At 45.8% G+C, this 13,031-nt stretch overlaps 1 protein-coding gene across 1 annotated transcript in view; it reads left to right on the top strand.

The window, feature by feature from the left end:
- The window catches only part of LOC309529500 (L-gulonolactone oxidase), a 58,480-nt gene extending 45,461 nt beyond the window's left edge, over positions 1 to 13,019 (top strand). Inside the window, exons 8-12 of the mRNA XM_082217778.1 lie at positions 3,370 to 3,446; positions 5,458 to 5,607; positions 7,021 to 7,185; positions 7,680 to 7,770; positions 10,947 to 13,019. Coding sequence (XP_082073904.1) covers positions 3,370 to 3,446; positions 5,458 to 5,607; positions 7,021 to 7,185; positions 7,680 to 7,770; positions 10,947 to 11,075 — 612 coding nt within the window. The 3' untranslated portion in view covers positions 11,076 to 13,019. The remainder of the gene's footprint in view (positions 1 to 3,369; positions 3,447 to 5,457; positions 5,608 to 7,020; positions 7,186 to 7,679; positions 7,771 to 10,946) is intronic.
- The last annotated feature ends 12 nt before the right edge of the window (positions 13,020 to 13,031 follow it).

The following is a 13,031-nucleotide window of genomic DNA, read 5'->3' on the forward strand; positions in this document are numbered from 1 at the left end:
AGCCCATAGGGAAATTTGTCTTGCGGAACGACTCAAAAAACGGAAAACTCTTTCGTCTAGCGAGTTTTTCGTCTTGTGAGGCATTCGTCTTGCGGGGCACCACTGTACACAACTTTTAGAAGACATCTGAAGGCAGCCCTGTATCTGGAAGTTGTTTTTTTTAATGTTTGACATTTTATTATGCACTATATTCTGCTGGAAGCTGCCCAGAGTGGCTGGGGAATAATAATAATAATAATAATAATAATATAGGCATAAACTGAGCAACCTCCAGCCCACAGGCCAAAATTGCCTCACCAGGCCTCTCCATTATTTAAAATAATATTTTTATTAATTTTCCATCTCATAACATTTAAATACATCTTTGTTATTCACATTTATTTTCACTCATATGAGCTGATCGGTTTCCCTCCCTCCCGCCTCATGGTTTCCGTAATTCAATTCCATATCATAGCATTTGTACCTCTCCCAATTTACAATTAATTCATTCCCATTTTCATAAATTTTTAAATAAATATAAAAAGGTATTGGTCACTGACGTTGCAAGTCTGTTTAAATCAACCCTGTTAGTGTTGTTAACTGTTTTCAGTTTTCCCTCAAATATTATAAAAAAATTACTCCAATCTTTTTGGAAAGCTTGATCATGCTGGTTTCAGATTTTCCCAGCCAGCTTCAGCAGTTCTGCATATTCCATCATCTTTGTCTGCCACTCTTCTTAATGTTTGGACTTTCTGCTGCTTCCATTTTGGGGCTAAAAGAATCCTTGCTGCCGTTGTTGCATACATAAACAATTTTTGGTCTGTTTTGGGGAATTTCTTCACCTACTGTACCCAGTAAAAATGCTTCTGGTTTTTTAAACATTTTGTACATTTTCTTCAACTCATTATATATCATTTCCCAGTAAGCTTTTACTTTACTGCAAGTCCACCACATGTGATAGAAGTTTCCCTCCCACCAGGCCTCTCCATTTGGCCTGCAAGGCTGTTTTGCCCAGACCGTGCCCACCTGCCCTTCACCTTACATTATATGTCACGCCAGGTGTTTGGTGGGCAGAGAGGTGGCTGCTTTCTCTTCAGAAATCAGGGTCAAAACATGCACAGCCGTCTAACATTTGTTAAAAAACCTGAAGCATTTTTGTTAGGGATTGTAGGGAAAGACCTGCCAAAAAAGCTGAAAAACATCTTCATGTATGCGACAACGGCCGCGAGAGTCCTAATAGCACAAGGATGGAAGACTGAAGAAATTCCAACTAAAGAATCATGGCAAGAAAAACTGATGGACTATGCAGAACTGGCAAAACTGACACATAAATTACGGGACAAGGATAACTGTGACTTTAAAGATGAATGGGAAGCTTTTACAAAGTATTTGAAGAGGCAACAAAGTGAATTGGACTCCTTGGCAGGTTTTGAATAAACAAAGGAGGAAAGGGGGGGGATTAAGGATGATATGTTTTTGGATACAGTGGTACCTCGCAAGACGAATGCCTCACAAGACAAAAAACTCGCTAGACGAAAGGGTTTTTTGTTTTTTGAGCTGCTTCGCAAGACGATTTTCCCTATGGAATTGCTTCGCAAGACGGAAACGTCTTGCAAGTTTGTTTCCTTTTTCTTAACACCGCTAATACAGTTGCAACTTGACTTCGAGGAGCAACTCATAGAACGCGGTGTGGTAGCCTTTTTTGAGGTTTTTAAAGACTGGTGATTTTTGAAGCTTTTCCAAAACTTTCCCGACACCGTGCTTCGCAAGACGAAAAAAATCGCAAGGCGACAAAACTCGCGGAATGAATTAATTTTGTCTTGCGAGGCACCACTGTAATATGTTTTGTTTAAATTTTCAATAAAAATTATTTAAAAAATAAACATGCACAGCCATCCATCAGGCGACGTGTAGGAGTTGAACCGTGCTCTGTGAGTGTCTTCCTGCCAAACCTGAGACGCAGCTTTAACAGCTGGACGAGATGGTATCAGGGGATCAACAGGTGGATAGGACCACCCACCTGCCAATCAGCTGGTGTCATAGTGATGCCAGGTGACAGACAGGTCGTTGGTCCAAGGGATGGAGGGAAGTAAATATCTGCCTCCAAAACTCCCAGGGCTTAAGAAGGATCCCTACTTCTGGCATAGGGGGTCCTCTTGAAGCTGCCTGACAGTGGAGGGTGTGATCGCCCCCACACTCTCCCACATGAATACACACAAGCACAGTATCCCGCACAGCTGATCCATGCAGATCATCCCTGCTCATCAAAGGATCGATCTGATGACCAGAGAAGGGAAGATTTTGTTCCTCATCAGGACCCTGGGCTGATCAGAGAGCAGTTTTAAGCTCTCCACCTTGCCCTCTGTGGGAATGTTCAGGGTGGCAGGAGAGGATATATTGTTTATTAATATCCTTCCTAACTTGCGCTACCAAGTTACTTTACATAGCAGAGTTACATTCCCCGCTTTTTATATGCACAGCAGATAGCTGGTTGCAAGCTCGTGTGAGCCTCTCAACTATTACAGTGGTACCTCAGGTTACATACTTAATTTGTTCCGGAGGTCCGTACTTAACCTGAAACTGTTCTTAACCTGAAGCACCACTTTAGCTAATGGGGCCTCCTGCCGTTGCGGCGCCACCGGAGCACGATTTCTATTCTCATCCTGAAGCAAAGTTATTAACTCGAGATAATATTTCTGCGTTAGCAGAGTTTGTAACCTGAAGTGTATGTAACCCAAGGTACCACTCTGTACAATTCAGTCTGTCTCAGATTGAATTGTATGTTCCTGGTAAGTTCCCTTGAATCCCTCTTTAAAAATAAAAATGCCACAATCTTATTCAAAGTCAATAAAATGAGTTTACTCACATCAGTTCACGGTTGGATTCCGGAAGGCAGACTTAGTTACAAATATGTACATGTGGATCTACCCCATATGGGGGAATAATCCCAGTGCTTCTGCTAGCTGAGAGCTAGCAGAGCAGTCCTAGATAAAAGGTGGTCCAATGAACAAGGGAGTCAAAAAGAGGGAAGGGTGCTCTTGCGACTCGTCCTTTTGTTACCTGGACAGGTAAGGTCACGCCCACCTTCTATCACAGGCAACAGGAAGGATGTTCCAGCCCAGGAGGAACAGGAAGTTTCGACTGGCTGGACCAAACATTCCCTCGCATGTCCACTCTAGGAAAACAAGGAATGTTGTACTTGACTGCCTCTCATGGATCACATCCCACCCCCTCCCCATTGCTAGGTCTGTGTTGTGTGTGTGTTTTACCGTCGCCACGCAAGTCAGTGGAGTCTCAGGGCAGGAGGTGATGTAAACTTACGTGGCTGGGGGCTGATCTGGGCCAAGGTTTTGAAGGCCACATCTTCCCTGCTGGGCAATGTCTTTGCAGCCTCCCGCTTCCTCTGCCAGCTGGTTTTGGGACTACGTGATCGGATACTACCTGCTGGAGTTCCTCCTTTGGGTCAGGTGAGATTCAGCATGCCTTGGCAAGGTATTAGTCTGGGAAGGACCACAGATTTCAAAGAAGCTGCTTGGTGGGAGGTTGAAGGTCAAAGGCTGGCAAATGAAGCTTGCTGACTTACAAGCACACCCTACGTTCAGAATCTCATCTTTGGCCTGAAACTCTGTCTGGTCCTTCCATTATTCCAGAGCAAGTTAGAGGGGCATTGTGTGCAGTTGTTCTGCCATCTTGTGGGCAGCAGCTGAAAGGACACAATCTCTGGCGTTGGTTTGGCAGAGAAAGCCACAAATCCAGAAGCCATTGACCCCAGTGGCCTTATAACTGTTGGCTGGTGGTTGTTTCTGCAAGATGCAATCACAGATTGGCTTAATAGAAAGGGGCACCAGGAACCAGCAAGTCAAACTCCTGTGGCATTTTATTTTATGCAATAAATGTGGGCTGTTAAAACATGGGTGCTTCAAGCATTGTACTGAGGCAAGAAGGAGCAAGAAGGAGAAGTGTCATTGTTTTGAAGACGTTGATTGAAGACGGGAGGGAGTTCCATAGGTTAACTATGCTAGGTGGTCCAAGATTATTGCAGTAGAGTGTGTGCAAAATCTACTAGATATGCAATCGAAAGCATCTGTCTCTGAACTGCAGAAGCAGCGTGGAATTCATTCCGCTGGAGAAGCTGTGTGCGAGCAAAGGTCTTGCTTTGGTATCAGCAGCGTCTTAGCAGCACCGTCTGTGTCCATGCAAAGAGGCTACTGCTTGTAGCTGACTCACCTCCCTAGTTGCTAAGGAAAAAGCTGCCAGGGGGCTTCTGCAAGGGGAGGTGGGATGCCCTTGAGGCCCCTCCTCATCCTAGAGGGCACTGCTCCCATCAAAGCACATAGTTAAACTATGGAGCTCCCTGCCACAGGAGTCAGTGATGGCCACCAACTTAGATGGCTTTAAAAGAGGATAGGACAAATTCGTGGAGGAGAGGGCTATTGGTGGCCACTAGCCATTCTGGCTATGCTATGCCTCCACGGTCAGAGGCAGAAATGCTTTTGAATACCAATTGCTGGAAACTACAGGAGGGGAGAGGGTCCTTGTGCATGAATCCTGTGTTGTAAATAAAAATCTGCCCTTTTTTCCCTAATGGGGTATCCAAGAGCCCATATAGAGTCCTTACGCAGGTTCCCTATTGGTAGGAGAAAATAACAGAGGCCAAGCAAAGAATATTGAGAAGCAAAGCAGCTAGTAAGCCTGATCTTTATTGATCTGTTGCAACAGGGTGCTCCCCTCACACGCAGGAGAGGAAGAGGACCCACAAAAATGCTGTGCAAGGGCTTATAAAGACTTTTGAAATTCCCATCCTCTAGATCAAGACCACCCCCAGAAAGATTATGCCTACATCACAGAAGGGGTGTAACCTAAGACCACCCCCCAGATACATCATACGTACATCACAGAAATGCGGTCTACAGCAGAAATCTGAGTGCATTGTTTATCTCGTTTGACAGGTTACCTGTTAATGGTCACTTGATTGGATTGCCTGGGGAGCCTGGCCAGTCTTTTGTAATGATAAATAGCCTGAGCCAGGTCACAGCCTCACACCCTATTCATATCTTAAATGTGCCCTTGAGACAGGATTTGTGAAGGAAAAGACAATGGGGAGGCTTTTCCATTTTCCTTTGACCTTGCAGAGAAAACATTTGGTCAGTTTGGGAATCAAAAATGGTTTCAGGTCAGTCTTCCTGTGCTGATCTATGTACGTGCTTGGTTGGTACACTTATGAACATTTAACATATATCTAAGACCTCAAAATTCCTATCACGCTTGCTTGTGGGTTTCCCACAAGCATCTGGCTGACTAATGGCCTGATCCAGGAAGCTCATCTTAGTTTCTTATATACAGGTACAATCCCAGCTACTCTCAAAGGGGGAGAAGGAAGGGTCAGCCCATGTTCCCTGTATCCGAATTCCCATCCACCTCGGATTTCTGCCCATCTGACTTCCACCTTGTTCTCTCCTCCTCTTCCTCCTCCATCAGCACATTCCTGCCCTCCTTGGTTCCCTGGATCAATCGCTTCTTCTTCTGGCTCCTCTTCACCGGCAAAGTGGAGAATGTCAACTTGAGCTACAAGATATTCAACTACGAGTGCCGCTTCAAGCAGCATGTGCAGGATTGGGCCATCCCCATGTAAGCTGATTTGACCTCGTGTACGGAGGGTTGGAAGAATAGGCCTGATTCCAAGATGATCAGGGCTGGGGTGGGTTTTCACATGTGAAATTCAGGTTGTAGTCATCTCTGCAATTTGAATGATGTTGTGGGTTTGGGGCACCAGTCTGCATGAAGTCCTGAGTGTCTTCAAATCCTTGGGGTCCTGTACCCAGGTAGTGTTAGAATCTAAGAAAGGAGGTTGCTGGACAAGTTTCTTTGTTAGGCAACGACCTTAGCTGGCCACTCAAATATCCTCATCAGCATCCCAAAAGGAAGAGCCAGGTTGCTATAACTAAGTGATGGGGCCCTTTGGGATAATGGGGTGGCGGCTTCCCTCCACCCCCTCACTTAGCTGCTAGGTAGGAGAACATGAGTTTTGGGGTGTGAGATGAACTGGAAGCTGGAAACACAGAGATTTGCTTGCTTAGTGTTGGAGTCATAGCTGTCTCCAAGGGAGAAGCAAGATCTGTTGGGGTGTCTATGCTCTGAGCCCCTTCATCTTTGGCTCTGGTAGGTAAAGGTAAAGGTAAAGGGACCCCTGACCATTAGGTCCAGTCACGGATATCTCTGGGGTTGTGGCGCTCATCTCGCTTTACTGGCCAAGGGAGCCGGCGTACAGCTTCCGGGTCATGTGGCCGGCATAACTAAGCCACTTCTGGCGAACCAGAGCAGCACACGGAAACGCCGTTTACCTTCCCACCAGAGTAGTACCTATTTATCTACTTGCACTTTGACGTGCTTTCGAACTGCTAGGTGGGCAGGAGCAGGAACTGAGAAACAGGAGCTCACCCCGTTGCGGAGATTCAAACTGCCAACCTTCTGACCGGCAAGCCCTAGGCTTTGTGGTTTAACCCACAGCGCCACCCGCGTCTCTATGTATGGGTAGATAAAACCAAATATCCTAAAAACACCACAGTCTGTGCTGACCAAGGAAAGAGAACCTGGGTAAGCACCGGGAACCCCTGGAATCTCTCACCGCTTGGGGATTGGGTTTGGCGTGCAACAATATATTTAACTAACTCGGTAGTCAGGGTCTTGCTCTTAATATAAAGCAGGCAAGACAGTGAGCAATGCTGGAAGGTGGCTGCTATGGAGCAAGGATAGGGGCTCATCTCTGGTTCTGACAGGAGGACCAGAGATTGGCTCCTTCAGGACCTTGGAGAGTTCCCAAGGGAAGAAAGGGACTTCCCCAAAAAAAGATCAAAGCCCATTTGAGTGTCTTAAGCCAGAGATGGAGAACCTTCATCCTGGGTGCCACAAATCTCCAGGCCGGCAGTTTACCGCAGTTCCTTGTGAAAGGGAGGGAGGCATTGACTGTTACACCCATTTGGGTGTAATCCCCTTGCACAAGATCTCCACGGCGTTGGGTCTTTTCGTACAATCTCCTTACAGTGAGAAAACGAAGGAGGCTCTTTTGGAGCTGAAGGGGGTTCTGGAAAGCAACCCCAAAGTGGTGGCCCACTACCCAGTGGAAGTGCGCTTCACCCGGGGAGACGACATCTTGCTGAGCCCCTGCTTCCGAAGGGACAGTTGCTACATGAACATCATCATGTACAGGTAAGAGGAGTCGGGTCCAGGCGGGTTGCCTGATGGATAAGCCTACTGCTGGCCTCTAGCAGCGATGGCTGTTCTCTGCCTTCACGGTCAGAGGCAATATCGCTTCTGACTACCAGCAGCAAGAGGAGAGAGGTCTCTTGTGCCCGGTTTCTGCTTGTGGACATCCCACGGGCATCTGGTTGGTGGTGGTGAGGGCCAGATGCAGTCCTAGAGGAGCCTAACAGTGGATCAATGAGGCAGAGGCTAAATATTAGCGATCGGGCATCCGATGTCCTCAGGCTTAACATCTAAAAGGCATGACCCCAAAAGGAAAAGGGCTTGGCAAGGAGGAGGAAAAACTCTTCCTTGGTAGGCATTCCTGTAACGGCCAGCTAGAATGGAAACATTTGGAGACAAGCTATGGAACTCCCATTCCGCGCCCATCAGAACTGAAGGTCAGCTACGTTGTTCCACAACGGAGAGTAAAGTTCAGCTTATTTTTTTATCCCATTCAGGCCCTATGGGAAAGATGTCCCACGCCTTGACTACTGGCTCGCCTACGAGAGCATCATGAAGAAGGTTGGAGGGAGACCTCACTGGGCAAAGGTACGAAGGTGGGGGGAGTGTTTATGGAACTGTAGAGTTGGAAGGGATCCCCAAAGGTCATCCAGTCCAACCCGCTGCAGTGCAGGAGTCACAGCTAAATAATCCCTGGCAGATGGACATCCAGTTTCTGTTTAGAAACCTAATAATAATAATAATAATAATAATAATAATAATAATAATAATAATAAATTCTACCCCGCCCATCTGGCTGGGTTTCCCCAGCCACTTTGGGTGGCTCCCAACGGAATGTTAAAAACAGAATAAAGCATCAAACATTAAAAACTTCACTAAACAGGGCTACTTTCAGATGTCTTCTAAATGTCAGATAGTTGTTTATTTCCTTGACATCTGATGGGAGGGTGTTCCACGGGGCGGGTGCCACCACCAGGAAGGCCCTCTGCCTGGTTCCCTGTAACCTCACTTCTCACAGTGAGAGAACCGGTAGAAGGCATCCAGAGCTGAACCTTAGTGTCCAGGCAGAACGATGGGGGTGGAGATGCTCCTTCAAGTATACTGGGCCAAGGCTGTCTAGGGCTTTAAAGGTCAGCACCAACACTTTCAAATGTACTAGGAGCCAATGTAGGTCTTTCAGGACCGGTGTTATAAGGTCCTGGTGGCCACTCCCAATCACCAGTCTAGCTGCCTCATTCTGGATTAGTTGTAGTTTCCAGGTCACCTTCAAAGGTAGCCCCACGTAGAGCGCATTGCAGTAGTCCAAGAGATGAAGGAGAGTCCACCACCTTCTGAAGGAGTCTGTTCCACCATTGAACAGAAGTTACCATCCGAAAGTTCTTCCTAGTGTTTAGTCAGAAATCTCCTTTCTTGTATTTTGAATCTGTTGCCAGAAAGGAGGCTCTAACTAAATATTAGGAATAAGTCCCGTTGAGGGCAAGGATTTCCACCTGCAATGGGATTTTCTTCCCCTCACCCTGTGCACATCCTACACCCTCCCCAAATCTGCTCTGGAGGGTTGGGGGAACCACTTGGACCCGCCCCACTAGTCCTGATCTGGGGAAAAGGAGGGATATAATGAGGATGAAAATAATTCCTATACAGAAGGGTTGGGGCAGAGGAAGAGTGCGTTCTTTTTTATGGACTGAAACCTAATTTTTGCACATTTATTCACTGAGGTGTCTTAATTTTGGAATGTGAGGGATTCAAATCAGCTATTTTTGTGCTTGGACAACATTTAGCTTGGTACATTTACGCTTGATGAAGAAGCACCTAAGCTGCTTTCAGAACTCCTAAACATTTCAGGTGATGCTAAATAATAAGAATATTAATAAACACTACGACTGCAAGTACTTGGCCATCGTTTTTAATGATTTCTATGCAGTTTCACACACATTTTACTTACCAAGCAATACTTAATTATACTAATTTAACTGAAATATCCTTTTTACTCCCAAGTCATGTTACAACCTTTTAGCACCCCTCATTTCAGGAGGTTGAAAAATTCAACACTCCCTAGAGGAGGCTGCAGCTGGGGAAGGAATAGTAAAACCTCCTTGTTCGCTGTGGCCTCATACACAGACCAAAAATTTAAAAAAACCACCATCCCACAGTAATTAGGCTTTGTAATAAATCTCTGTGGATGTCAATGGGATTCTTTTTTACGCCCCAGTGGTGTAAAAGAACAAAAGAGGGGAGGCAGATGGGCAGAAGAGGGAGTTGAGAGCATGGAATAAATACAACCCAGGTGGTTAAGAAAGCCCAACAGAGACTCCATCTCCTCAGAATATTGCAAAAGAACGATGTCAATCAACATCTGATGATCTCCTTCTACCGGTCCACAATAGAAAGTGCCCTTTCATACTGCATCACAGTGTGGTACGCTGGTTTGACATCTTCTGATAGGAAGTGCCTACAGAGGGTGGTGAATACAGCACAAGATATTATGGGCTGTCCCGTTAATCCGCTGGATGAAATACAGTGGTACCTTGGGTTAAGTACTTAATTCGTTCCAGAGGTCCGTTTTTAACCTGAAATTGTACTTAACCTGAAGCACCACTTTAGCTAATGGTGCCTCTTGCTGCTGCCGCACCGCCGGAGCACGATTTCTGTTCTCATCCTGAAGCAAAGTTCTTAACCCGAGGTACTATTTCTGGGTTAGTGGAGTCTGTAACCTGAAGCGTATGTAACCCGAGGTGCCACTGTAGCGGGAAAACGTTGCCTCAGGAGAGTGAGGAAAATTCTCAGGGATGATTATTCACACTCTGGCTGGCACTTTCTTGATCTCCTGCCCTCGGGCAGAAGATATAGAAGCCTGATTAGTCGCACCAACAGGGTAAAGAACAGCTTCTATCCTGGGCTGTTAGGCTGCTGAATGAAAAGATAACACCAGGGCAACTGACTTTCGGGTTTGGTGGGTGTGCGTCAGTAAACGAGGGGAATTAAGACTAAGAGAGCTGAGTGGGGGGTGCTGGTGTAATCTCACTGTACACAAGTTGTACAAGTGACAATAAAGTATTTCAATTTCAATTGGTGTGTCTGTGAAGTGGCTCTGCCCCACCCACTCTCAATATAGGCCCCACCCACTCTCAAAATAGGCCCCGCCCACCACTGACATGCTGGCCCTGCAAGGTTTCCGACCAGGGAACATGCCTCTCGGACTGAACAGTCTAATATTTATTAGATTTTCACAAATTATAAAGACACACACAATACAGTATACAATACAAACATACACACACAAAAACAAACAAATATGTATAATTTCAAATCCTTTTTTTTCTTGAAACTTACTTCTCCGACTTCCCCATACCTCCCCTTTCTGCATTCCAATTTCCAAATTTGTTTCAGCAAATCCTCCCCCTTAATTTTATCTAATTGTTTCCTTTCCTTTTCTTTTACTTAAACTTTTACAGCTGTAATCCCTTACTTTCTATAATCACAACATTTTAACACTCCTTAATTTTACAATGTTTCTTAAGATAAATTTTTAATTTCTTCCCATCTTCTTCCGCCGTCTCTTTCCCCTGGTCTCGGATTCTGCCAGTCATTTCAGCCAGCCCCATATAGTCTATCACCTTCATCTGCCATTCTTCCACAGTGGGTAGATCTTGTGTCTTCCAATACTTTGCGATGAGTATTCTTGCTGCTGTTGTAGCCGACCCGATACAGACCCACACAGAGGGAGGAAGGGCACTTTCGTAAAACCGCTTCTCTGCCCGCAGGCCCACACGTGCACTCGGAAGGACTTTGAGAAGATGTACCCTGGCTTCCAGGAGTTCTGCTCCATCCGGGAGAAACTGGACCCCAGAGGGATGTTCCTGAATGCCTACCTGGAGAAGGTCTTCTACTGAGAGGCGACATGGAGAAGTTGGTGGCGGCGGAGGAACCTCTCGTGTGGGCTGTGGCTCCCAAAGTGGGTGGCAGTAGCGCCCTCTTGGGGGTGGTGGGATTATCAGGGGGGCGCACTAAGAGGTAAGGGGGAAGAAGGGGGGCACTGGAGGTGACTATCTGGAAAGCTGGCATTGCTGGATCAAGTCCATCCATTTCATTGTAATCATTATTTTCAATTGGATTTTGAATAAATGCACAGCTGTTACTGTTTGGAATTTTATTGCCTTATCATCTTCCTTAGAAGGTCGTGCAAACCACTATTCTGAATAATGCTGTCTAGAGGGTAGGGGGCACTGGAGTCTATGGAACTAAGGGGGCAGTGACCCTAAAAAGTTTGGGGATCCCTGCACTAGGGGATTCTCCAGTGGTTGGTGTCATGATGGATGGGGGACGCTCCTTCCCCGAGATTCTGGCAGCCAAACGAAGCTACCCAAAAGGCGAATTATTTTCAGGACTGCCGAATACATTTAAATGTTCTTTTGTTTCCCAGATTAGAAGGCTTAATTATACAGCACAGTCCCACGCCTGCTCAGAAGTTTGAGTCATGGTGAATTCAATGGGGCCAACTTCCAGGTAGAGCTAGGACTGCAGTCTAAGAGAGGAAATAAAATCCAAATGTAACAGCAGGGAAATTGATTTATTAGTACCAACTGAAAGGCTACAAAGAAGTGAGCAAGCCTTTGAGACCTCTCCATCTGGCTATACAAAAAGCTTAAAGGGGGTGGAGAGAAACAGATGTTGCTGAGCGCATATAGAATCATAGAATTTTAGAGCTGGAAGGGACCACCAAAGGCCATCCATTCCAACCCCTACATTGCAGGAATCACAGCTCAAGGATCCCTGGCTGATGGCCATTCAACCTCTGCTTAAAAACTTCCAAGGAAGGAGACTCCACCATCTTCTGGGGAGTCTGCTCCACTGCTGAACAGCTCTTATTTTCAGAACAGTATTTCTATTCAGTTGGAATCTTCTTTCTTGTAACTTGAATCCTTCGGATCAGGTCCCACAGCAGCAGAAAACAGGCTGAAGCTGTGTGATCCCAGATTTCACCAATGGCAAGAGGACAAAGAAGCAGGGCTGCTTTTTGCCTCGGGAAAGATAAAAGCCAAGGAAGTAAAATATATGAACGTTTCTTTACAGTGCTAATTGGATTTGTTAATTTTGGATTTCTTTCTCTGTCTCCCCACTCCCCAGGAATGCGCCAGCATAGTTACCTGCTAACTTTCCCTAAACGCTCCGTTGAAGGGTGGAGGTGAGGGGTCACCTGAAATGTGTGGTTAAGGTTGGAGACTCCCCCAAGCACACAGAAACTACTACCCTTTATTTTTTTTTAGGTGGACCCAGTTTACTGCCAAACTGATAGGCCCAAGACCATCCATATGTCATCACAGTGTACAGGGTTTATAAAGTCTCTGCCCCCAAACCGCTTACAGTCTCAATGTTGATAATGGGGGAAAACAAGAAAGGGTGTTTATGGAAAGGAGGAAGAGGGACGAGCGTGAGCGTCACACTTGCTACTTTGGCATAGGCCATTTTGTTTCATCATGTTCTTACCGTTGATTATGTTTCAGCCACCTACTGGAATGAAATCCTTCCTTTCAGTTCTTTTCCTCTTTATGTAATAACTCAAAGTTTCCAGTAACCATTACGAAAACCGAGTCTGCTTGTTGCTGCAATCCTATAAATGCTTACCAAGGGAGTAAGTCCCCTTGAATTCAGTGGGACTTACTTCTGAGTAGATATGCATAGCACTGCACTGTTGCTGATCATCAGTTCCACAACAACTCGATGAGGTAGACCACCACCATTCCCATTTTACAGCTTGGAAACTAAGGCTGAGAAATAGTGCCATGTCTAAGGCCACGTACAAAGTTCCTATCTGAACAGTATTTTTTAAAAAATAAAATAAAAATCCA

This window comes from Podarcis vaucheri (genome assembly GCF_965113315.1).
Source record: "Podarcis vaucheri genome assembly, chromosome: 3".
NCBI classification, from domain to species: Eukaryota; Metazoa; Chordata; class Lepidosauria; order Squamata; family Lacertidae; genus Podarcis; species Podarcis vaucheri.